The 27,623-nt window shown below is 44.6% G+C and overlaps 1 protein-coding gene across 1 annotated transcript in view; it reads left to right on the forward strand.

Moving 5' to 3' along the window:
* The window catches only part of LOC132884934 (collectin-12-like), a 158,756-nt gene that overhangs the window by 74,652 nt on the left and 56,481 nt on the right, over positions 1-27,623 (forward strand). The window contains exon 3 of the mRNA XM_060919027.1: positions 4,643-4,765. Coding sequence (XP_060775010.1) covers positions 4,643-4,765 — 123 coding nt within the window. The remainder of the gene's footprint in view (positions 1-4,642; positions 4,766-27,623) is intronic.

Raw genomic sequence — 27,623 nt, forward strand, 5'->3', positions numbered from 1 at the left:
CCTGTCTGGTGAGTTCTTTGGTCTTCATGATGCTGTTTGTTCTTCAGTGTTCTCTAACAAACCACTGAGGCCTTCACAGAACAAGTGTATTTATGCTGAGAGTAAATTACACACAGTAGGACTCTATTAACTAATTAGATGACTTCTGAAGGCAATTGATTGCACTGGATTGTATTTAGAGGTATCAGAGTACAGGGGGCTGAATACTAATGCACACCACATTTTTCAGATTTTTATTTGTTTAAAATTTTGAAGACCATTTATCATTTTCGTTTCACTTCACAATTATGTGCTACTCTGTGTTGGTCTATCACATAAAATCTCAATAAAAAACTTTTAAGTTTGTGGTTGTAAGGTGGAAAAATGTGAAAAAGTTCAAGGGGTATGAATACTTTTGCAAGGCACTGTAAATTGTACACGTCTGAGTTGATTGGAGTGAGTAGGAACTTTCAAGCTGTAATTCATGACTTCCTGATCAACTGGGGTACAAATATGAGGTGACACAGAGGCCAAATTCCCTTAGTTATACATCAACATGGGAAAGTGTGTTGACCTTCATAAGTAAAGGAATGGGTATTTAAAAAAACAGCTGCTCACCTGAACATGTCCATTTCTACTGTTAGGGTAATAATAAAAACATGGACACCAACTGGAACTGTTACAAACCTGCCTGGAAAAGGGCCCAAGTTTATCCCCCCCCCCCCCCCCCCCCCCCCCCCCCATACAGTGAGGAGGATGGTAAGAGAGGCAAAAAAAAAAAAATCCCCAAGGATCACTGTTGGTGAATTACAAGAAAAAGTAAAATCTTGGGGTTTCCAAGTCTCCAAAACCACCATCAGAGGCCACCTCCACACAACAGATTATTTGGAAGCTATGCAAGAAAAAAAGCCTTTTCTCTCGGTTAACCACAAACGTAAGCACCTGAAGTTTGCGAAACATGACTACAACTTTGACTGGAAATGTGTTCTCTGGTCTGATGTAACATAAATGGAGCTTTTTGGCAATAAACACTCAAGGTGGCTTTGGCATTAAAAGAAGAATGGCTATAATGAAAATAACCAGATCCCAACTGTAAAATGTGGTGGAAGTTCTGTGATGTTTTGGGGCTGTTTTCCCTCCAAAGGCCCTGGAAACCTTGTTAGGGTACATGGCATCATGGACTCCATGAAACATCAGGACGTTTTAAATCAAAATCTGGCTGCCTCTACCAGAAACTAAAACCGGGTCGTCATTGGATCTTCCAGCAGGACAATGATCTGAAGCACATGTCCAAATCAACACAAAAATGCTAAACTGACCACAGAACTGACCTTCTGCCATGGCCATCTCAGTCACCTGACCTGAACCCCATTGAAAACCTATGGGATGAGCTGAACAGGAGAGTGCACAAGAGAGGGACTGGGACCCTGGATGATCTGTAGAGACTGTGTAAAGAGGAATGGTCTCAGATGGCCTGCTCTGTATCTCCAACCTTATAAAATGTTATAGGAGACTCGGTGCTGTTTTACTGGCAAAGGGAGGTTGTACAAAGTATTAAATGCAGGGCTGCCAATAATAGTGGCACGTGTTTTTGTTGAAAAAAAAATATTTCTTGATGAGGGATTTCTTTTTCTCTGAATAAATTTATTCCAATTAAAGGATGGATTTTTTCATTTTTCAGTGTGAGATGAAGCTGCTTCACCAAAAGGTGGATTTTTCTAACCTTTAAACTAATCTTTATGGGGGGATAATCATAGAGGGCACTGCATGTATTATTCATGTATTATTTTTATAATGACAACTTCAACAGTGGTTTGTATGGCAAACGTACCGCATAAACAGATTTTAAAAACCTGTGTAATCTTTCACATGGTGAAACTGTTTGTGAATAGATGTTTATTTAGCATTCCTGGAAGGACTCTACAGTGTCAGTGCTTTCCTAAGATGTGAAAGTTTTCAGGATAGCTTGCTTTGTCTTCTTGTGAGAGTGAGAAAAATATAGAGCCTAGAGAAGGAACAACTGCTTATAGGTGCTATAACTGAAGTTATAACAGGAACTAATTTGTTTCATGGATGTTCCACAATCTCATCTCATCTCATTATCTCTAGCCGCTTTATCCTGTTCTACAGGGTCGCAGGCAAGCTGGAGCCTATCCCAGCTGACTACGGGCGAAAGGCAGGGTACACCCTGGACAAGTCGCCAGGTCATCACAGGGCTGACACATAGACACAGACAACCATTCACACCTACGGTCAATTTAGAGTCACCAGTTAACCTAACCTGCATGTCTTTGGACTGTGGGGGAAACCGGAGCACCCGGAGGAAACCCACGTGGACACGGGGAGAACATGCAAACTCCATACAGAAAGGCCCTCACTGGCCACGGGGCTCGAACCCAGACCTTCTTGCTGTGAGGCGACAGCGCTAACCACTACACCACCGTGCCGCCCATGTTCCACAATATTAAATGTAATTATAAATAGATGAAATGCACAATGTCTCATTTTTAATAAAAATAAATAAATGTTGAGAAGTCACTCTGGTGCAAGAGGAATAAAACGATTCAGACATGTTGTTATTGGAAAACAGAAGGTAAAACAGCATTTTAGTATACAACCCTGATTCCAAAAAGTTGGGACAAAGTACAAATTGTAAATAAAAACGGAATGCAATGATGTGGAAATTTCAAAATTCCATATTTTATTCAGAATAGAACATAGATGACATATCAAATGTTTAAACTGAGAAAATGTATCATTTAAAGAGAAAAATTAGGTGATTTTAAATTTCATGACAACAACACATCTCAAAAAAGTTGGGACAAGGCCATGTTTACCACTGTGAGACATCCCCTTTTCTCTTTACAACAGTCTGTAAACGTCTGGGGACTGAGGAGACAAGTTGCTCAAGTTTAGGGATAGGAATGTTAACCCATTCTTGTCTAATGTAGGATTCTAGTTGCTCAACTGTCTTAGGTCTTTTTTGTCGTATCTTCCATTTTATGATGCGCCAAATGTTTTCTATGAGTGAAAGATCTGGACTGCAGGCTGGCCAGTTCAGTACCCGGACCCTTCTTCTATGCAGCCATGATGCTGTAATTGATGCAGTATGTGGTTTGGCATTGTCATGTTGGAAAATGCAAGGTCTTTCCTGAAAGAGACGTCGTCTGGATGGGAGCATATGTTGCTCTAGAACCTGGATATACCTTTCAGCATTGATGGTGTCTTTCCAGATGTGTAAGCTGCCCATGCCACACGCACTAATGCAACCCCATACCATCAGAGATGCAGGCTTCTGAACTGAGCGCTGATAACAACTTGGGTCGTCCTTCTCCTCTTTAGTCCGAATGACACGGCGTCCCTGATTTCCATAAAGAACTTCAATTTTTGATTCGTCTGACCACAGAACAGTTTTCCACTTTGCCACAGTCCATTTTAAATAAGCCTTGGCCCAGAGAAGACATCTGTGCTTCTGGATCATGTTTAGATACGGCTTCTTTGAACTATAGAGTTTTAGCTGGCAACGGCGGATGGCACGGTGAATTGTGTTCACAGATAATGTTCTCTGGAAATATTCCTGAGCCCATTTTTGTGATTTCCAATACAGAAGCATGCCTGTATGTGATGCAGTGCCGTCTAAGGGCCCGAAGATCACGGGCACCCAGTATGGTTTTCCGGCCTTGACCCTTACGCACAGAGATTCTTCCAGATTCTCTGAATCTTTTGATGATATTATGCACTGTAGATGATGATATGTTCAAACTCTTTGCAATTTTACACTGTCGAACTCCTTTCTGATATTGCTCCACTATTTGTCGGGGCAGAATTAGGGGGATTGGTGATCCTCTTCCCATCTTTACTTCTGAGAGCCGCTGCCACTCCAAGATGCTCTTTTTATACCCAGTCATGTTAATGACCTATTGCCAATTGACCTAATGAGTTGCAGTTTGGTCCTCCAGCTGTTCCTTTTTGTACCTTTAACTTTTCCAGCCTCTTATTGCCCCGTCCCAACTTTTTTGAGATGTGTTGCTGTCATGAAATTTCAAATGAGCCAATATTTGGCATGAAATTTCAAAATGTCTCACTTTCGACATTTGATATGTTGTCTATGTTCTATTGTGAATACAATATCAGTTTTTGAGATTTGTAAATTATTGCATTCCATTTTTATTTATAATTTGTACTTTGTCCCAACTTTTTTGGAATCGGGGTTGTAGTTAGTATTTTCTCAGCTCTAGCAGCATGTAAAAACTGAGTGGATATGGAAATAATGCATGGCTAATAATCAAAAGGGAGTCAATTTATTTGCAAGTAGACCCATTGGACACATAATTAAAAAAATATTACATCCATTCTCTTAATCATCAATGTTAATAAGCTGTGAATGAGGCTGAAAAATTCTCTGCTTCAGTATTTCTTTTTTGAAATGATTCTCAAATTTCCCAAATGAAGAAAGTTCAGATAAAGTTTTAGTTGATGTGCATTCTAAATTTGATCTTTAGCATTTAAGTCAAGAAGTAAAGAAATGGCTTTGCAGAAGAACTAAAAGCAGTGCACGTTTCAGTTGCAGTGTCGTATGTTTACTAAAATGTACATTTTCATCTCTCTCTTTTTTTACAGCATTGTGAAACTGAGATGTTTTTCTTTTTTTTTTCTTTTACAGGTATCCAGGAGGGGAATGAATGTACTAAATGTAAAAATGACTGGACACTAAGGGCAGCCATTGTTCTCCTGTATGTCCTGTGTGCACTGCTCACAATAGCTGTGGCTGTATTAGGATACAAAGGTATGAACAACCCTTTTCTTCTAATGTTTTCTACAGATTAGAACAATACCTGATTTTTTTTAGAACAGTCCCTCCGAATTTCACCTTTCGTTTCTGCCCAAAACCACCTAATTTTTAGGTGAGCAAAGGAATTGGAACAGATAGTCTTAAAGTAAATTAAAGTAAATAACTCTTAATATTTGGTTGTATAAGGGCGGCATGGTGGTGTAGTGGTTAGAACTATTGCCTCACAGCAAGGAGGTCCTGGGTTTGAGCCCAGCAGCTGACGAGGGCCTTTCTGTGTGGAGTTTGCATGTTCTCCCCGTGTCTGTGTGGGTTTCCACCAGGTGCTCCGGTTTCCCCCACAGTCCAAAGACATGCAGGTTAGGTTAACTGGTGGCTCTAAATTGACTGTAGTTGTGAATGTGAGTGTGAATGGTTGTTTGTCTCTATGTGTCAGCCCTGCGATAACCTGGCGACTTGTCCAGGGTGTACCCCGCCTCTCGCCCATAGTCAGCTGGGATAGGCTCCAGCTTGCCTGCAACCCTGTACAAGATAAGCGGCTACAGATAATGGATGGATGGATGGATTTGGTTGCATATCCCTTGCTTGCAATAACTGCATGAAACCAGTGACCCACTGACATAACTAAACTGTTGCATTCTTCCTTTCTGATGCTTTTCCAGGTTTGTACCACAGCTTATATCAGTTGGTGTTTGTTTTGAGGAGTTTCTCCCTTCAGTTTCCTCTTCAGGAGGTGAAATGCATGCTCAGTTGGGTGAAGGTCTGGTGATTGACTTGGCCAGTCTAAAGCCTTCCACTTTTTTCCCCTGATGAAGTCCTTTGCTGTGTTGGCAGTGTGTTTTGAGTCATTGTCTTGCTGCATGAGCAATTAGATTGGATGCATTTCTCTGTAAATTGGCAGACAGAATGTTTATGTAGATTTCTGAACTATTTCTGCTGCTATCATCATGAGTTACAGCATCAGTGAAGATTAGTGAGAACATTCCAGAACAGGCATGCAAGCCCAAGCCATGACACCTCATCCACTGTGCTTGACTCATGAGCTTGTATGTTTTGGATCATGAGCCAACCCTTTCTTTCTCCACACTTTGGCTTTTCCATTTCTTTGGTAGAGGTTAATGTTGGGTCCAGAACTTTTGAGGCTAATCTCTGTATTTCTTTGTGAATTCCAATCCAGCCTTTTTGATTCTTACTGCTGATGGGTTGTGTGCATCTTGTGGTATTACACATTTGTGCTCATAAAGTCTGCTTCAAATTGTGCATTGCGATACCTTCACCCCTGCCCTGTGGAGGTTCTTCGTTTCTGTCATCACCTGCTGTTGTTTTCCTTGACCAATCTGTTCCATGTGTGGTTGTTGGTACACCAATGGTTTCTTTCTTTTTCAGAACATTCCAGATCATTATATTGGCTGTACACACTGCTTGTGCAATGATTCTGATAGCTGTTCCCTCTTTTTTCAGCTCAAAATAGCTTGCAAAGACAGCTCTCTGGTCTTAATGTTGGTTTATCCTTTTTAACAACAAATGCAGTCTTCACAGGTGAAACCCAGGCCTCAAACCAAGAGTAGTCATTCAGAGCTATTAATTGTATGGACAATCAATCTAACAGGACATACCTGTCAGTTACATGTTCCAGTATTTTTCTTTTTCTTTTTCTTTTTAAATGTGGGGATTCAAATAAAAGGTGCAATTTTCTAAGCTGTTTAATACATCTAGATGTAAATATCAGGAAATATCTTCAGTGTATGGGAAAAAGTAATAATAATAATAATAGGGCGGCACGGTGGTGTAGTGGTTAGCACTGTCGCCTCACAGCAAGAAGGTCCGGGTTCGAGCCCCGTGGCCAGCGAGGGCCTTTCTGTGTGGAGTTTGCATGTTCTCCCCGTGTCCGTGTGGGTTTCCTCCGGGTGCTCCGGTTTCCCCCACAGTCCAAAGACATGCAGGTTAGGTTAACTGGTGACTCTAAATTGACCGTAGGTGTGAATGTGAGTGTGAATGGTTGTCTGTGTCTATGTGTCAGCCCTGTGATGACCTGGCGACTTGTCCAGGGTGTACCCCGCCTTTCGCCCGTAGTCAGCTGGGATAGGCTCCAGCTTGCCTGCGACCCTGTAGGACAGGATACAGCGGCTAGAGATAATGAGATGAGATAATAATAATAATAATAATAATAATAATAATAATTGGCCTTGCCATTCCAATACGTTCGGAGGGGACTGTACAAAGTTCATTATTCTCTTCAAGCAAATTTAGGTAAATTATACACAGTAACAGTAAGTTGAACCGAATACAGTTACATTAATGTATGATGTATCTATTCATTGATTAATGATCAGGCAGAACAAAGACTTCTGTCAAAACACTTTGCTTGTTTAGTTTACAAGCAGCTGAAAATTGTCAAAACGTTTCCACTGTTTGTAAGAATATTTGTGTGATACTGCTCGACATTCTGTCAGAAGGTCATATTGTTCCTTAGAAACAGGATGTTTTTATAAACATTTTCTTCACAATCCTCATTCTAGTGACATTTCTTCTCTCTGTGAACTTAAATTATTGTGAAACCCATTTGAAAATCATGTGTAAATCATGAATTTTATGTACTGCTCTTAACCATGGTTTCAAGATAGAAGAGTTTGAAGTTAATATTTCACAAAACTCCCTCTGGAGCCAAAACAGCTGTGAATATCTTGAAGGATTGAGATGATTCAAATTAAATAGGGTTCAAATCAAAGCTACAGTATTCAACTATTCAATAAATTGTTTTGGAGATACAAGCCTTTTCTATGACCATTCATCCTGAAACTTAAATTGAAATTGTTTATTATTTTAAATAGAACAAAAAAAAGACTAATATACTGAAAGTTGTAGTTAGCAGATCATAATCCTGTCCTTCTTGCATAGTTTATGTTCTGTCATTTCTGAATTCAAAGCCATTAGATATTTGCCCTGAAAGAACAACCAAACTATTGAAATAAAATCCAATTAACTGAGACATTATGAGATGCAGGACTCGAAAAATAATCCTGGGTTATGTGTTTTCTTCTATGAATATCCTTTATGCCTTAGAATGCTTTAGTTTAGCATAAAATAATTTTGATTCTTGTATTAGCAACCACATATTGACAATTAAGATGGTTGTTTCGATTGGGTGCTTAGACACGAGGCACTTCCATTCTGTCCTAAATTACTGTTAACCAGGTTGCTTATTAATCATAACTCAAAACTTCACCCTCTCTTTCCCAAAAGCAGGAATGTAATCATAATTAGGCAGTATAGATTAATACATATCATTGCAAATAATATCCTTTATTTAGATTGTTTTTAATGGCCATGAGAATCTGATAATGGTGTTTAAAAAAGCAGATTGTGTATAAGGCACTTTTTGAATCCAGTCAGAACAAGAATCAAAGTGCCTTGTCATTACAATTTGGCCCTGTGGTCCTTGGGATAGTGGTGAGGATAGAGACAGACAGCAAGACAGCCTTGACCTCCCACTAATGGATTCCCAGTGAGAGGCGAACAAACAAGTCTTTGAAATGGACCTCCATGTTATGTTGTTCTCCAAAGCATGTTATTTCTTTGTGTTTGGTTACACAAGTGCTGTCTGGAATGATAACATTCAGGTCTTCTTCTTCTTCTTCTTCTTCTTCTTCTTTTTGCATGGGTTTCAGTTTTAATGATAATGGTCACAAAACTACTGAATAATGAATCAGTGGAAGAAAAAAAAAACAAGAAGAGCAAATTAATTGAGGATTCAGTAACGGATCACTGCTCTCTTTTCTGAGTTTTTACTCATTCCTGAAATGAGAATAAACAACATGCTAGTTTACGAAGAAACTGTGTAATTATAGTTATGGGACTTGACCTGTAAACACAGGAAACAGAACAACTGTTCCTCTTAAACATACACAGTTTATGGAAAGCAGTGTAATACAAGAGAAGTAGATGAATGTTGCACCCTCTAGTGTTGAAAGTTAAATGTGGGTATGTGACAAGAATCCAAATGTGAATCACAACAATTTTGGACTATTTTAAAATATTTATTTCTGCATTCATATGTGAATTGCTTTGGCTGTTCATACTAATTATACATACTAGTTCTGTCTGAGACATATCCCACAAGTAGATGTACCCAAGGACATACAAGATGTTTGAGACCTAGACAAGTCATATTATGTGGCTTATACCAATGTAATTAGTACTAACACCATTTTCAGAAAAATTAGGATATTTTCCAAAATGCAGTAAAAGCAAAAATCTGTGATTTGTTCATTCACATGAACCTTTATTTAACTGACAAAAGTGCAAAGAAAATATTTTCAATAGTTTTACTGACCGGGCGGCACGGTGGTGTAGTGGTTAGCGCTGTTGCCTCACAGCAAGAAGGTCCGGGTTCGAGCCCCATGGCTGGTGAGGGCCTTTCTGTGTGGGGTTTGCATGTTCTCCCCGTGGGTTTCCTCCGGGTGCTCCGGTTTCCCCCACAGTCCAAAGACATGCAGGTTAGGTTAACTGGTGACTCTAAATTGACCGTAGGTGTGAATGTGAGTGTGAATGGTTGTCTGTGTCTGTGTCAGCCCTGTGATGACCTGGCGACTTGTCCAGGGTGTACCCCGCCTTTCACCCGTAGTCAGCTGGGATAGGCTCCAGCTTGCCTGCGACCCTGTAGAACAGGATAAAGTGGCTAGAGATAATGAGATGAGTTTTACTGACCAACTTAATTGTATTTTGTAAATATAAATGAAGTTAGAATTTGATAGCTGTCACACACTCAAAAAAGTTGGGACAGAGGCAAAATAAGACTAAAAAGTTTATCAGATATTCAAGTAACACCATTTTGGAAGACTTCACAAAAAGCAGGTTAATTTGTAACACAATTGGGTATTAAAGGAGTATGCACCAAAGACTCAGTCTTGGCAAGCAAGGACGGGTCATGGCGCACTCCTTTGTGCGAAAATTCATGAGAGAATTATTAGTCAATTCAAAAAGAACATTTCTTAATGCAAGATTTAAGGTCTTTCATAATCTACAGTCCAGAATATTGTCAAAAGTTTCAGGGAATTTGGAGACATCTCAGTGCGTAAAGGCCAAGGTTGGAAACCACTGTTGAATGCATTTGACCTTTGAGCCCTGAAGTGGCACTGCCTGAGAAATTGTAATACTAATGTGACAAATAAGGCCACATGGGCTTGGGAGTACTTTAGAATGGCGGTCCCCAAACACCGGTCCGCGAGACATTCCAAACCGGGCCTTGACACGAAAAAAATGCGAGGGGAAAAAAAAAAAACAGAAATGCGCTCATCACACCCGTTTAGATGTCAAACGTCTACGTGGAGACTGCACAGATTGCATAGGTGGCCCATAGCAGCATATTAAACAGCTTTTTTTTTTCAATCATGATGACTGTCTGTCTGTCCCGCCCCTCAACATGTAGGCTACTTAACCCGCAGCGCAGTCTCAGTTCAGCTCAGTTCATGGTCAGTGGTACTGTACGGTCAGTGGTACTGTACAGTCAGTGCTACACGTTAGCTAAAATGAACAAAAAGCAGACATCGTTAGCGAATTTCTTTGGTGTGGGTAGGGGCGAAAAAAGGCCCACTGATGATACTGGTGAACCAGAAACATCGAAGAAAAAGAAGGGATCTTTCAATCGCAAATATGACGAGTCATAGCTTAAATATGGGTTTGCACAGACCGGTGACTCGCATGCACCAAATCCCTTGTGTGTGGTATGTGGCGATAAGTTGTCGAATGAGGCTATGAAGCCATCCAAGCTCATTCGACACCTAGAATCTAAACATCCGACACTTAAACACAAACCCCTTGAATTCTTTGAGCGTAAAAAATGTGAACAAGATTCACAAAAACTCGTGCTCAAGACAACTGCATCTGTGAATGTGGCTGCGCTAAAAGCCTCATACTTAGTGGCTAATCGAATTGCTAAATGCAAGAAACCTTTCACTATTGGGGAAGAGCTAATTCTGCCATGTGCAAAAGACATGTGCAATGAAGTCTTTGGGGAGGCAGCAGCAAAAAAGATAGGCGCGGTACCTCTTTCGGCCAGTACTGTCCATAGGCGGATTGATGACATAGCGGAGGATATTGAGACACAGTTGTTGGAGAGGGTAAGAGGGTCACCGTGGTTTGCGATTCAGGTTGATGAGTCCACTGATGTGGAAAACCGGGCAATTCTTCTTGTTTTTGTGCGGTACATTTTTGAGGAGGATGTGCAGGAGGATTTGTTGTGTGTACTGTCACTCCCAACAAACACCACAGGTGCAGAATTATTTCGAGCTTTGGATGGTTATGTGTCCAGGAAGTTAGACTGGTCCTTCTGCATCGGCATTTGTACTGATGGGGCTGCAGCGATGACTGGGCGGCTGTCCGGTTTCACTGCGAGGCTCAGAGAGGTTGCACCTGACTGCAAACACACACACTGTGTCATTCACAGAGAAATGCTGGCCAGCCGTAAATTGTCACCTGAGTTGAATGCTGTACTAAATGATGTAGTTAAAATTGTCAACCACATCAAAGCACACGCACTCAACACCCGGTTATTTGAACAGCTCTGCGAAGAAATGGATGCAGAGCACAAACGCCTTCTCTTGCACGCAGAGGTCAGATGGCTGTCGAGGGGGAGATCACTGGCCAGAGTGTTTGAGTTGCGAGAGCCTCTGCAGAAATTTCTGGCAGAAAAAAAATCTGAGTTGGCCATGCATTTTAGTGATGACCATTGGGTGTCAAAACTCGCGTACCTCTGTGACATTTTCAGCTTGCTTAATGAGCTCAACCTGACACTCCAGGGGAGGATGACAACGGTCTTTAAAGTGGCAGATAAAGTTGCTGCATTTAAAGCAAAGCTGGATCAGTGGGGACGTCGAGTAGGCAGGGGTGTGTTTGATATGTTTCATACATTAGTGGGGATATTGGGAGAGACTGAGGCAGCGCCAGCTCTGTCGGAGCTGATTCGTGATCACCTTGTTGCGCTGTCGAAAGAATTCGAACGGTACTTCCCAGCCTCCATGGATCTGCGTCAAAAGAATGAGTGGATCCGCAACCCGTTTGCCAGCATCCCCAGTCACCTGCCCGTTCAGGAAGAAGCACAGCTTCTCAAACTAGCAAATCACGGTGGTCTTAAGACTATGTTCGAGCAAACCTCTTTACCTGCATTTTGGATCAAAGCCAAAGCGGAATACCCGGAAATAGCCGCAAAAGCGCTCAAAACATTGCTTCCTTTTCCAACCACATACCTATGCGAGGCCGGGTCTTCTGCAATGACCGTGACCAAAACAAAACTGCGCAATCGATTGGACATTTCAAACACATTAAGAGTGTTACTGTCTTCCATCACCCCCAGATGGAATCTTCTTGCTGCAGAGAAACAAGCACAGGGCAACCATTAAAATAAATTGCATTTTGGCCTCAACGCGCGCTAAATTTATTACTTCATTGTATTAATTTGTACAGTACATATTGTGTTGTGCATGTTGTTTCGCGTGTATTTCCTGTTCATAGTTCAGTTATCACTTGCTCAAGTTCACGTTCTTTTTCAAGAGTTTGTTACCTACTGTTCATGGCTGAAATGGTTATTTTTTAATATGCATGCACAACACCATATGGAATATCACCAAAATTGTCCCCTAATAATAAATGATCATGTATCCCCCCCCCCAAAGACCCCCAATGGTTGGAACATACCAACCTTAAAATCACTTGTGAATAAATACCCCCACCCCCACATATTGTATCCTGCTGACTATCCTCATTTGTAAAAGTATGTGCACACGAACATATGTGCCCCCCCCCCCCCGGTCCGCTGGGGAAAAAATGAGAACCAAACCGGTCCTTGGGGCTGAAAAGGTTGGGGACCCCTGCTTTAGAAAACCGTTGTCACTTAACACAGTCGGCCGCTACATCCAGAAATGCAACCTGAAACTGTATTACATGAGGAAAAGGCCATTCATTAATTCTGTGCAGAAATGCTGCTGATTTCTCTGGGCCCAAACTCGTCTCAGATCGACTGAAAGATAGTGGAAATGTGTGCTGTGGTCAGATGAGTCCACATTTCAGCTTGTTTTTGGAAAAACTGGATGTCGAGTTCTTAGGGCCAAAGATGAACATGATCATCCAGTTTGTTATCAGAGAACAGTGCAAAAGCCAGCAATCTGTGATGGTATGGGGGCATTAGTGCCTATGGCATGGGTGAGACGTGTGTGTGTGTGTGTATGTGAAGGTAATATTGACGTGGATGCATATATTAGAATGTTAGAGAGATATATTCATCAAAGCAACATCTCTTCCCAGGAAATCCATGCTTATTTGAGCGGGACAATGCCAGGCCTCATTCTGCCTGGGCTACAATAGCGTGGCTTCATAGACACAGAGTGCATGTGCTTGACTGGCCTGCTGCCAGTCCAGATCCATTTCATACTGAGAATGTAGAATCATCCATCCACCCATCCATTATCCATGACCGCTTATCCTGTGCAGGGTCGCAGGCAAGCTGGAGCCTATCCCAGCTGACTATTGGCGAGAGGCGAGGTACACCCTGGACAAGTCGCCAGGTTATCGCAGGGCTGACACATAGAGACAAACAACCATTCACACTCACATTCACAACTACAGTCAATTTAGAGCCACCAATTAGCCTAACCTGCATGTCTTTGGACTGTGGGGGAAACTGGAGCACCTGGAGGAAACCCACACAGACACGGGGAGAACATGCAAACTCTACACAGAAAGGCCCTCATCAGCTGCTGGGCTCAAACCCAGAACCTTCTTGCTCTGAGGCAACAGTGCTAACCACTACACCACCATGCTGCTGAATGTAGAATCATGAAGAGGAGAATCAGACAACTACAACCATGGACTGTTGAAGGCCTGAAGTCTTGTATCAAGCAAGAATAGACAACAATTCCAATAACAAAACTGCAACAATTAATATGCTCAGAGCCCATAGGATTAAAAAGTGTTATTAAAAGGAAAGGTCATCTCATACAATGGTCATAATGTCTCTGTCCCAACTTTTTTTGAGTGTGTTGCAGGCATCAAATTCTAACTTTGTTTATATCTACAAAATACAATTCAGTCAGGACCACTTTGTCAAAGAATTTTATTTTCATGCAACAAATTAATTTGGCGGTGTGGCTCTGTTCTGGGACCTCCCTGCCCTTCCATGTGCCTATGGGGAAAGCCTTGAGGCAGGGAGAGCACACCTCCCTGCCCTTCCATGTGCCTACACAGAAAGGCTTAATACAGCAAGAGCAGCAGCAAAGACCCCCCATGTGGGCACAGAACAGAGCAGGCATCAGTGACAGAGATGACATTGATTAAAGTCAGAACATGGAACCTCCCTGCCCTTCCATGCACATATGTGGAAAGTCTTCAGGCAGGGAGAGCACACCTCCCTGCCCTTCCATGTGCCTAAATGGAATGGCTAAAGCAGGGAGAGCAGCAGCAAAGACCCCACCTGGGGTACAGAATGAGTAGGCATCAATGACAACAGAAATGATGTTAAGGTCAGAACATCAAAAAGAGGAGCTGGGGTGGAGGTGGGTTGCAAAAACAGTTGCAGAGGAAGCAGGCAGGTTAAAGCAGCTTAAATAAGGCACCCTATGAGGGATATGCCAATAGACTGCTTAGAAGGGAATTGGCTGAGCTGTAAGCTGATGAGGGCTGGCTTGAGACCAGCTGGAGTCAGTCGATGTAGCTGTGACTGGGAGCTAAGCTTGACTTCGTGACCTGCCTGAACTACACTACACTCGATTTAAGTTGGTCAGTAAAACTATTGAAAGTCTTTTCTTTGTTCTTTTGTCAGTTAAATAAAGGTTCACATGAATTAACAAATCACAGATTTTTGTTTTTTATTGCATTTTGGAAAATATCCCAACTTTTCTAGAAATGGGGTTAGTACCTAATTAACACACTATGGATAACAGTGTCAGTAATAGCACCGAAGATCTAAATTCAGAGTGGCCTCCAAACATGGTCGCTATGGACTACAATTCCCAAGCACCACAGCGCCCCTCCTTTCCAAAATACTAGAACACACCTGTTTCCCATTTCCTATTAATCAGCTTCCCATTCTCTATTTAAGCACTCTAAACACAAACACACACCGCGAAATATTGCTCAGTGTTTCCCACGTGACAGTGCCAAGCCATTATTCCTCGTTCCTGTATTCCCGTGACTTTGACATCATTTCTGTTTATTTCTGACCTCAACCTTTGCCTAGTCTCTGATGATCTGTTTGTACATCGACTGACCCCTGCCTGACCCTGACTTTGTCTTTCGTCTCAAGATTTGGATTTGGCTGCCAGTTTGCGATGCACTCGCTCTCCCCTGCACCTGCATCTGTAAATGCCTGCACCCTGATAGGATACTTTGCCATAATGGATGCAGCAAAGGAGGCAAGGCAAACTGCTCTTAATGCACAGGGATGACTGTTGGGAGAACACCAGCAGATGTTAAGTGAATTGAACACACGAATGTCCCAACTAACAGCTGTTGTCTCACAGGCCCTTCTGACATGCCCCGGTCCTCCATGAGTGCCACCGTAATGGTTCCTCAATCTGAAAAATTCTCCGGAGAGGTATCAGAATGCAAGGGTTTCCTCCTCCAGTGTTCGCTGTATTTCATGACCCTCATGTGTGCTATGAAAGAACAGAAGATTGGACAGTTCATCAGTCTTCTATCAGGCAAAACAATGAAGTGAGCCAGCACTATATGGGAGCGTGGCAGTGAGCACACAACTTCCTATGATCATTTTGTGGAATTATTTAAATGAATGTTTGATCATCAGCCCAAGGGTGTGGCGGTCAGAGAGAGAGGCTACTCACAATCCGGCAGGGACAGAGGAGAGTAGCCAAGTATGCCCTGGAGTTCTGCACACTAACAACCACATCAGCACTCAAGGCAACCTTATGCTAGGGCTTAAGCCCTGATATCCTCACTGAGCTGGCATGTCATGACTAACAACTCTCACTAGACTTCCTAATCGACCTGGCCATCTGATTGGACCATCTACTCTACAACTGACCCTCCTTACAGCACTCACCTGTCCTACCACAACCTCTGCAAACCACCAAGCCGTTGGAAATCTCTAATATTCACACGCCCTGATCAGAGAGGGAAAGGAGACATCATAAGAGGCTGTGTTTCTACTGCAGAGAAAATGGCCATCTCCTAGCACAATGTCCAGTTCAACCACCCAATCCCAGAAAACAAGGCCACCTTCATAATGATTCCAATTCCAGCAGCCCAGTGAGTCACAAAATCACTGTAATACCACACTTTCTTAAACTTCATGTGTTACTAAAACTCCCAGACTCGACCCATGTTCTTTCTGCCCTCGTAGACTCAGGGGCAGAGGGCAATTTCATCAACCTTTAGATCGTCCAGAGGCTCAACCTGCCTGCAGAAATGCTCCAACGACCAGTAAGCCTGAAGGCCATAGATGGTGGGCCCATTGGGGAGGGGCTTGTCACCACTTGCACCACACCTAAAGAATTTCAGATTGGGGCCCTTCATATCGAACGTATCTCCGTATTCATCACCCATACCACTCACCAAGCCATAGGTCTGGGTTTCCCATGGCTACAATTATATGATCCCCTTGTTTCTTGGCAGCACCATGAAATTTTACAGTTGTCACCCTCATGTTTTCATGAATGTCTGTAACTCCCACAGATCACTCTAGCTTCCACTTCTGTGGAGAGTCCCTCACCCGAAGGTGTCAAACATGTTCTCACCTGTTATCTTGAGCTCAAGAAAGTGTTCAATAAAGGTAAAACCAGTGGTCTACTGCCTCATCAACTATATGATTGTGCTATTGAGCTCCTCCCGGGCATGACCCTTCCATGTAACTGCATCTACCCATTATCCATCACAGAGCAAGACACTATGGAGGAATATGTCCAGGAAACACTACGACAGGGGTATATCTGTCCAGCCACATCCCCAGCATCAGCCAGCTTCTTTTTTTGTGGAGAAGAAAGGAGGGGGTCTACGCCCATGCATTGATTTACAGAGGGTTAAACCAAATCACAGTTAAGTATCCCTACCCACTTCCACTTGTGCCTTCAGCTCTAGAACAGCTCAGAACAGCTTGCATATTCACTAAATTGGACTTTAGGTGTGCTTACAATCTGGTGAGAATTCATGAAGGGGATGAGTGGAAAACTGCTTTTAGTAATACCTCAGGGCATATCGAGTATTGTGTAATGTCATTTGGACTTATTTGCGCTCTCAGTGTCTTCCAATGTCTGATAAATGACATCCTCAGGAACATGTTAGAATGCTATGGCATTGCCTACATCGATGACATTTTGATCTACTCATCCGATGAGGCCACTCACCACAAACATGTCACATCAGTGTTAACCTGGCTCTTTGAAAGCCAACTTTATGTCAAAGCAGAAAAATGTGAATTCCATGTAACTCAAATTTCATTCCTTGGGTACATTATCAGTGCTGAGGGTGTAAGCATGGACACCAGCAAAATCTCTGCAGTCACCACCTGGCCCACACCCTCTAAGGAAAAGAACTACAGCATTTCCTAGGAGTCACTAATTTTTATTGCTGCTTCATCAGAGGGTTTAGTACCATCACCTCTCCTCTCACTTCTCTGCTAAAGAAGGGAACCAGACACCTCCAGTGGAACCAGGCTGTGGAGGAGGTTTTCAAAAAGCTCAAGGCAGCCTTCACATCAGCACCCATCCTCCAACACCCCAATCCCACCAAGCCCTTCACTGTAGAAGTAGACACATCAGAGATGGGAGTGGGAGAGGTATTGTCTCAGTGCTTTGGGGAAAAGCCCAAACTACACCCCATAGCCTTCTTCTGTAAGAAACTTTCACCAGCAGAACAGAATTATGACATTGGGAAACGGGAACTTCTTGCTGGCCCTTGAAGAATGGAGACATTGACTAGAGGTCACCACACACCCACTTACAATCCTTACAGATCACAAGAACCTTGAATTCCTGAAAACAACTAAACAGCTAAACCCTTGGTAAGCTAGATGGGCACTCTTTTTCACGCAGTTCCAATTCTTCATCTCCTACTACCCTGGTTCCAAGAATACGAAAGATGACACCCTCTCCAGAATTCACACAATCTCGAACACCAACCAAGAACTGACTCCTATCCTGCTGCCAAACTGCTTTGTCAATGCCATCATGTGGGAAATTGATAAAGTAATAGCTGAGGCCCAGCCACGTGACCATCCAGACACCTGCCCTCCCAGCCTCATGTATGTCCCACCTTATTTCTGAGGCCCATTCATCCCCTGCTACTGGACATCCCAGCAGTCAGTGCACTTATCAACTCTGTTGAAATAAGTATTGGTGGGAAAATATGATATCCAAAATTAACAAGTTTGTATCTTCCTGCTTCACCTGTGCCCAGTCTAAGGCAAGCTCTGTCCACTACCCACACCTCAAAGACCCTGGTTGCACCTGGCCATAGATTTCATCACAGACCTATCCAAATTACAAAACAATACTGTTATCATGGTGAGAATTGACCAATTTTCCAAGGTGTTAAAGTTAATTCCCTTGCCTGGCTTACCCACTGTGTTTAAAACAGTCAAACTCCTCTTTTCCCACATCTTCCGGTACTACAGCATCCCAGAAGACATTGTGAGTGGCCAGGGCCCTCAGTTTACGTCCAGAGTTTGGACTAAATTCATGGATAAACTAGGGGTTTCAGTGAGTCTGACCTTGGAATATCACCCACAATACAACGGTCAAGTGGAACGTGCTAATCAGGAGATCGGGTGTTTTTTGAGGGTGTTCTGTATAGAGAACTAGAAAGACTGGTTGCAATGCCTCCCTTGGGCCGAGTATGCACAAAACTCAATAAGGCACTCGGCCACCCAGCTCACACCATTCCAGTGCATCCTTGGATATCAGCCACCATTGATCCTGTGGGACGACTCACCCTCTCAAATCCTGGCCATCAACTCCTGGTTCTGAAGGAGTGAACAAGTGTGGGAAGGGGTTCGCCAACAACAGGAACAGGTAGCTGGCAGGTATAAACGCTATGCAGACAAGCACAGAGGGGACACACCCGTATATTCACCAGGTGACAGGGTCTGGGTATCCACCAGAGACTTGAAAATCCCAGTGCATACTGTAAGCTCTAGGCCCAATACATAGGGCCCTTTAAGGTACTCCGCAGAGTCAATGAAGTGTCCTATAGACTAGAGCTCCCACCACATTGCCGCATGTCACCTACCTTTCATGTATCATGCCTAAAGCCAGCCATTCAAGGTCCCTTAGCTACCAACACACCCACCAATGAACCTCCATTACCCCTAGAAAAGGATGGTGAGCCAGTATACCAAGTTCACAAGATCCTCAACTCATGTCATAGAAACAGTAATCTGGAGTATCTGGTAAACTGTGAGGGGTATGGCCCAGAAGAACGATGCTGGGTACCTGCTAAGGACATCCTAGACCCACTCCTCACCTTCCAAACATGGCTGCTATATACTGCAATTCCCAAGCGCCACAGCACCGTCTCCAGAATACTAGAACACACCTGTTTCCCATCTCCCAGTAATCACCTTCCCTATTTAAGCACTCCAAACACAAACACACTTTGTGAAGTATCGCTCAGTGTTTCCCACCTGACCGTACCATTATTCCTTGTTCTTGTATTCCTGTGACTTTGACCTCGTTTCTGTTTACTTCCGACCTCGACCTTCGCCTAGTCTCTGATAATCTGTTTGTACATCAATTGACCCTTACCTGACCCTGACTTTTCTTTCATCTCACAATTTGGATTTGGCTGCCAGTTTGCGACGCACCTGCTCTCCCCTGACCCTGCATCCGTAAGTGCCTGCACCCTAACAAACAGCATGGTCTGAAGTGTGTTACTCCACTTATACCACAGTAATTTGCCAATGATTACAATTTTGTAATTTATTAATTATCAAATCCCCTCCTAGAACTGCCACCTTATTGTGGTGGAGGGGTTTGTGTGCTTGAATGATCCTAGGAGCTATGTTGTCGGGGGCATTATGCCCCTGTTAGGGTTTCCCAAGGCAGACAGGTCCTAGGTGACAGGCCAGACCAAGAGCAGTTCACCAAAAAACCCCTATGGAGAAAAAATCCAGGACCGTGACGTCGCCCGGTAGGACGCAGCCGGGGCCCCACCCTGGAGCCAGGCCCGGGGTTGGGGCTCGTATGCGAGCGCTTGGTGGCCGGGCCTTTGCCCATGGGGCCCGGCCGGGCTCAGCCCGAAGAGGTGACGTGGGCCCGACCTCCTGTGGGTTCACCACCCACAGAGGTAGCAGTAGGGGTTTGGTGCAGTGTGGATTGGGTGGCAGTCGAAGGCAGGGGCCTCGACGACCTGATCCCCGGACACAGCGGCTGGCTGTTGGGACATGGAATGTCACTTCGCTGGGGGGGAAGGAGCCTGAGCTTATGCGGGAGGTTGAGAGGTACCGGCTAGAGATAGTCGGGCTCACCTCCACGCACAGCTTGGGCTCTGGAACCCAGCTCCTCGAGAGGGGCTGGACTTTCCACTTCTCTGGAGTCGCCCGTGGTGAGCGGCGGCGGGCTGGTGTGGGCTTCCTTATAGCTCCCCAGCTCAGCCGCCATGTGTTGGAGTTTACCCCAGTGAACGAGAGGGTCGCCTCTCTGCGCCTTCGGATTGGGGAGAGGGCTCTTGCTGTTGTTTGTGCCTACGGGCCAAATAGCAGTATAGAGTATCCGGCCTTCTTGGAGTCCCTGGGAGAGGTACTGAGGGGTGCTCAGACTGGGGACTCCATTGTGCTACTGGGGGACTTCAATGCTCACGTGGGCGATGACAGTGACACCTGGAGGGGCGTGGTTGGGAGGAACGGCCTCCCCGATCTGAACCCGAGTGGTGTTTTGTTATTGGACTTCTGTGCTAGTCACAGTTTGTCCATAACGAACACCATGTTCGAGCATAGGGGTGTCCATAAGTGCACGTGGCACCAGGACACCTTAGGTCGGAGGTCGATGATCGACTTTGTAGTCGTGTCATCTGATCTCCGACCCTATGTCTTGGACACTCGGGTGAAGAGAGGGGCTGAGTTGTCAACTGATCACCACCTGGTGGTGAGTTGGATCCGCTGGCGGAGGAGGAAGCTGGACAGACCTGGCAGGCCCAAACGTATGGTGAGGGTCTGCTGGGAACGTCTGGCCGAGCACTCTGTTGGGGAGGTCTTTAACTCCCACCTCCGGGAGAGCTTTTCCCAGCTTCCGAGGGAGGCGGGGGACATTGAGTCTGAGTGGACCATGTTCTCTACCTCCATTGTGGATGCAGCTGTTCGGAGCTGTGGCCGCAAGGTCTCCGGTGCCTGTCGTGGCGGCAATCCCCGAACCCGGTGGTGGACACCGGAAGTAAGGGATGCCGTCAAGCTGAAGAAGGAGTCCTATCGGGCCATGTTGACCTCCGGGACTCCTGAGGCAGCCGACGGGTATCGGCAGGCCAGGCGTGCTGCAGCTCGGGCAGTTGCGGAGGCAAAAACTCGGAACTGGGAGGAGTTCGGGGAGGCCATGGAGAAGGACTATCGGTCGGCCTCGAAGAAATTCTGGCAAACCGTCCGGCGCCTCAGGAGGGGGAAGCAGTACTCTGCCAACACTGTTTACAGTGCGGGTGGGGAGCTGTTGACCTCGACTGGGGACATTGTCGGGCGGTGGAAGGAATACTTTGAGGATCTCCTCAATCCCACCGTCATGTCTTCCACTGAGGAGACTGAGGCTGATGACTCAGAGGTGGACTCGTCCATTACCCAAGCTGAAGTCACTGAGGTGGTTTGCAAGCTCCTCGGTGGCAAGGCACCGGGGGTGGATGAGATCCGCCCTGAGTATCTCAAGTCTCTGGATGTTGTGGGGCTGTCTTGGTTGACACGCCTCTGCAACATCGCGTGGCGGTCGGGGACAGTGCCTCTGGAGTGGCAGACTGGGGTGGTGGTCCCTCTTTTTAAGAAAGGGGACCGGAGAGTGTGCTCCAATTATAGGGGAATCACACTTCTCAGCCTCCCAGGGAAAGTTTACTCCAGGGTACTGGAGAGGAGAATTCGACCAATAGTCGAACCTCGGATCCAGGAGGAACAATGCGGTTTTCGTCCTGGTCGCGGAACACTGGACCAGCTCTATACCCTTCATAGGGTGCTCGAGGGTTCATGGGAGTTTGCCCAACCAGTCCACATGTGCTTTGTGGATCTGGAGAAGGCATTCGACCATGTCCCCCGTGGTATTCTGTGGGGGGTGCTTCGGGAGTATGAGGTTCGGGGCTCTTTGCTAAGGGCTGTCCGGTCCCTGTACGAACGGAGCAGGAGTCTGGTTCGCATTGCCGGCAGTAAGTCAGACCTGTTCCCAGTGCATGTTGGACTCCGTCAGGGCTGCCCTTTGTCACCGGTTCTGTTCATAATTTTTATGGACAGAATTTCTAGGCGCAGCCAGGGGCCGGAAGGAATCCTGTTTGGGAACCACAGGATTTCATCTCTGCTTTTTGCGGATGATGTTGTTCTGTTGGCTTCTTCAAACCAGGACCTTCAGCATGCACTGGGGCGGTTTGCAGTCGAGTGTGAAGCGGCTGGGATGAGAATCAGCACCTCCAAGTCCGAGGCCATGGTTCTCGACCGGAAAAGGGTGGCTTGCCCTCTCCAGGTTGGTGGAGAAGTCCTGCCTCAAGTGGAGGAGTTTAAGTATCTCGGGATCTTGTTCACGAGTGAGGGAAGGATGGAGCGTGAGATCGACAGGCGGATCGGTGCAGCCTCCGCAGTGATGCGGTCGCTTTACCGGTCCGTCGTGGTGAAGAAGGAGCTGAGCCAAAAGGCGAAGCTCTCAATTTACCGGTCGATCTACGTTCCGACTCTCACCTATGGTCATGAGCTTTGGGTAATGACAGAAAGAACAAGATCGCGGATACAAGCGGCTGAAATGAGTTTCCTTCGCAGGGTGGCTGGGCGCTCCCTTAGAGATAGGGTGAGAAGCACAGTCACTCGGGAGGAGCTCGGAGTAGAGCCGCTGCTCCTCCACATCGAGAGGAACCAGCTGAGGTGGCTCGGGCATCTTTTTCGGATGCCTCCTGGACGCCTCCCTGGGGAGGTGTTCCAGGCATGTCCCCCCGGGAGGAGGCCCCGGGGAAGACCCAGGACACGCTGGAGGGACTATGTCTCTCGGCTGGCCTGGGAACGCCTCGGTGTTCTTCCCGAGGAGCTGGCCGAGGTGTCTGGGGAAAGGGAAGTTTGGGCTTCCATGCTTAGACTGCTGCCTCCGCGACCCGGTCCTGGATAAGCGGAAGAAGACGAGACGAGACGATTAATTATCAAATTAAAAAATGCTTATTAACTGTTTATAATTACCTTTAACATTGTGGAGTATCCAAGAGACAACTTAGTTCCTGTTATTGCTTACAATATGGCAGCTATAAACACTCATCAGCCTGTCCTGTATCCTCTCTTGAAATTAATAAGACTAAAAAAAAAAAGCTTGGTACGAGCTGCTGAGAAACCAGAAAGCACAAAGTCCTCTGTCCAGAAAACTGTCTTGTTTCTTGAAATTTATTAACACCTGAAACTCCTTCGATAAAATGTTACATAAACATCTCTGAACAGAAAGCTTCACAGCATCAACATTTATACATTTTTTAATCATAAAAAAGAACGTGTTTGTTTTAAATTTGTTTATTATTAGCTTATATTATGTGGAGTATCTGCCATGTGAGTTCCTGTGAAACAGCTGTTATGACATAAACAATTACATATGGGAATGAGCACATTAATATCATCTCATTATCTCTAGCCGCTTTATCCTTCTACAGGGTCGCAGGCAAGCTGGAGCCTATCCCAGCTGACTACGGGCGAAAGGCGGGGTACACCCTGGACAAGTCGCCAGGTCATCACAGGGCTGACACATAGACACAGACAACCATTCACACTCACATTCACACCTACGGTCAATTTAGAGTCACCAGTTAACCTAACCTGCATGTCTTTGGACTGTGGGGGAAACCGGAGCACCCGGAGGAAATCCACGCGGACACGGGGAGAACATGCAAACTCCGCACAGAAAGGCCCTCGCCGGCCACGGGGCTCGAACCCGGACCTTCTTGCTGTGAGGCAACAGCGCTAACCACTACACCACCGTGCCGCCCTATTATTATTACTTTTTCCCATACACTGAAGATATTTCCTGATATTTACATCTAGATGTATTAAACAGCTTAGAAAATTGCACCTTTTTATTTGAATCCCCACATTTAAAAAGAAAAAGAAAAATACTGGAACATGTAACTGACAGGTATGTCCTGTTAGATTGATTGTCCATACAATTAATAGCTCTGAATGACTGACTACTCTTGGTTTGAGGCCTGGGTTTCACCTGTGAAGACTGCATTTGTTGTTAAAAAGGATAAACCAACATTAAGACCAGAGAGCTGTCTTTGCAAGCTATTTTGAGCTGAAAAAAGAGGGAACAGCGGACACCACGGAGAGACACGGACACGGGGAGAACATGCAAACTCCACACAGAAAGGCCCTCGCCGGCCCCGGGGCTCGAACCCAGGACCTTCTTGCAGCGCTAACCACTACACCACCGTGCCGCCCACATTAATATTTTACTAATTACCATTACTAATGTCAGAGCCATGTTGGACAGAACATTAATCAACACCTTCTGATTAGAGAATTCAGCCATGCTGTGATACACAGTACCAGTCAAAAGTTTGGACACAGCTACTCATTCATTGGTTTTTCTGTATTTTGACTGTTTTCTACATTGTACAGCAATACTGAAGACATTAAATCTATGAAATCACATATGGAACATATATGGAGTTAGGTGGTAAGCAAAAAAAAAAAATGTTTTAAAGGGCCCATGGCATGGTGGTTTGTTGATGCTTTAAATGGGCTCGTGGAGACTTCCGGATGTTATATCCGCAGCCTTTCTCGAAATGAACCCTCGGTACGTAGATATAGCCTCCTGGGAGAAAGCCCCATTTCAGCGCTTTTCCCAGTGCGTCGTTTTGCTAATGAAAAGCAGGAGGCGGGGAAGGGTAGACGGTGGGGGCGTGCCATAGGGGGAGGGGCTGCCGTCTGCCTCCCAAGCCGGCCGAGAGCGCTCTTCGGCGGGCACGGCCAGGCGGGCGAACGCCCTGGTCTGTCCGCCCTGTCTAAAAAAAATGGTACAACTCGAGCCCGTATACCTGGCTAACTGCAGGAAGCAGTTAGCTGCACAGCTAATGTACAGTGGTGCTTGAAAGTTTGTGAACCCTTTAGAATTTTCTATATTTCTGCATAAATATGACCTAAAACAACATCAGATTTTCACACAAGTCCTAAAAGTAGATAAAGAGAACCCAGTTAAACAAATGAGACAAAAATATTATACTTGGTCATTTATTTATTGAGGAAAATGATCCAATATTGCATATCTGTGAGTGGCAAAAGTATGTGAACCTTTGCTTTCAGTATCTGGTGTGACCCCCTTGTGCAGCAATAACTGCAACTAAACGTTTCCGGTAACTGTTGATCAGTCCTGCACACCAGCTTGGAGGAATTTCAGCCCATTCCTCCGTACAGAACAGCTTCAACTCTGGGTTGTTGGTGGGTTTCCTCACATGAACTGCTCGCTTCAGGTCCTTCCACAACATTTCGATTGGATTGGGGTCAGGACTTTGACTTGGCCATTCCAAAACATGAACTTTATTCTTTTTTAACCATTCTTTGGTAGAATGACTTGTGTGCTTAGGGTCGTTGTCTTTCAGCATGACTCACTTTCTCTTGAGATTCAGTTCATGGACAGATGTCCTGACATTTTCCTTTAGAATTTGCTGTTATAATTCAGAATTAATTGTTCCATCAATGATGGCAAGCTGTCCTGGCCCAGATGCATCAAAACAGGCCCAAACCATGATACTACCACCACCATGTTTCACCAATGGGATAAGGTTCTTATGCTGGAATGCAGTGTTTTCCTTTCTCCAAACATAGCGCTTCTCATTTAAACCAAAAAGTTCTATTTTGGTCTCATCCGTCCACAAAACATTTTTCCAATAGCCTTCTGGCTTGTCCACATGATCTTTAGCAAACTGCAGATGAGCAGCAATGTTCTTTTTGGGGAGCAGTGGCTTTCTCCTTGCAACCCTGCCATGCACACCATTGTTGTTCAGTGTTCTCCTGATGGTGGACTCGTGAACATTAACATTAGTCAATGTGAGAGAGGCCTTCAGTTGCTTAGAAGTTACCCTGGGGTCCTTTGTGACCTCACCGACTATGACACACCTTGTTCTTGAAGTGATCTTTGTTGGTTGACCACTCCTGGGGAGGGTAACAATGGTCTTGAATTTCCTCCATTTGTACACAATCTGTCTGACTGTGGATTGGTGGAGTCCAAACTCTTTAGAGGTGGTTTTGTAACCTTTTCCAGCCTGATGAGCATCAACAATGCTTTTTCTGAGGTCCTCAGAAATCTCCTTTGTTCGTGCCATGATACACTTCCACAAACATGTGTTGTGAAGATCAGACTTTGATAGATCCCTGTTCTTTAAATAAAACAGGGTGCCCACTCACACCTGATTGTCATCCCATTGAGTGAAAACACCTGACGCTAATTTCACCTTCAAATTAACTGCTAATCCTAGAGGTTCACATACTTTTGCCACTCACAGATATGTAATATTGGATCATTTTCCTCAATTAATAAATGACCAAGTATAATATTTTTGTCTTGTTTGTTTAACTGGGTTCTCTTTATCTACTTTTATGACTTGTGTGAAAATCTGATGATGTTTTAGGTCATATTTATGCAGAAATAGAGAAAATTCTAAAGGGTTCACAAACTTTCAAGCACCACTGTAGCCATTGCTAGGCTAACGCACCGATTTTAAAACACGGCAAAACGACCAGTTATACACTTACTTGTTCAGTGTTTGTTGCTGATGCGGCAGGGATGCTTGGCACAGACCCAGGCTTCAGTGACAGTTGATGTGCAAAACCTGCCCTACTGTCCCAAGTTGTGGAAACATTCATCAGGAAAATGCTTCTGACAAACATACACCGTCTTAGGTAGACTCGACGGCCTATTATTGAAGTAAATAAAATTAAGCCACTGCGTCTTCAGGGGCTCTCCCGTCGGCAGTAAAAACAGACTCCTTTCTGTGTTGTCACATCCATGTACAGTGCAAAATGTAGTCATGTGTTCTGCGCATGCACAGTAGGCTTCGCGCATACGCAGTAGGCTTGGTAGGACAAACAGCAACTTTTGAGTTGGGCGGGCAATCCATACAGTGGGTGGGAATCCAGAGGGGGGGCGTGGGGATCATCTCCCTTGCTGACGTAGGCAAGGGAAGAGTTTATCAACGCGCCATTTTGACGCACCATTCTCAAATGTTGGGCATAGTTTGGTTTACACATTATGAAATTTCTAGCCACTGGGGTGACTTAAGAAGGTCAGAGGAACTCATTTTAACGTTAAAAAAACCTCTGAAAGTGAAAATTTCATGCCATGGGACCTTTAAAAAACAACAATGTGTTTCATATTTTAGATTCTTCAAAGTAGCCAGCGTTTACCTTGATGACGCTTTGCACACTATTGGGATTATCTTAACCAACTTCATGAGGTAGTCACCTGGAATGCTTTTCAATTAACAGGTGCCTCGTCAAAAGTTAGTGTAATTTCTTGTCTTAATGCAGTTCAAATGGTAAATAGTAAATAATAATAGTATTTACTATTTTCAAAATAGTATTTACTAGGTTCAAACAGTTAATAGTAAATAATAAAAATACAGTAAATAGCCCTATTCCGCAACTGTAGTCATCCATATTATGTCAAGAACCATTCAACTAAGAGAAACGACATCCATCATTACTTTAAGGCAT

This window comes from Neoarius graeffei, chromosome 1, assembly GCF_027579695.1.
Source record: "Neoarius graeffei isolate fNeoGra1 chromosome 1, fNeoGra1.pri, whole genome shotgun sequence".
NCBI lineage: Eukaryota > Metazoa > Chordata > Actinopteri > Siluriformes > Ariidae > Neoarius > Neoarius graeffei.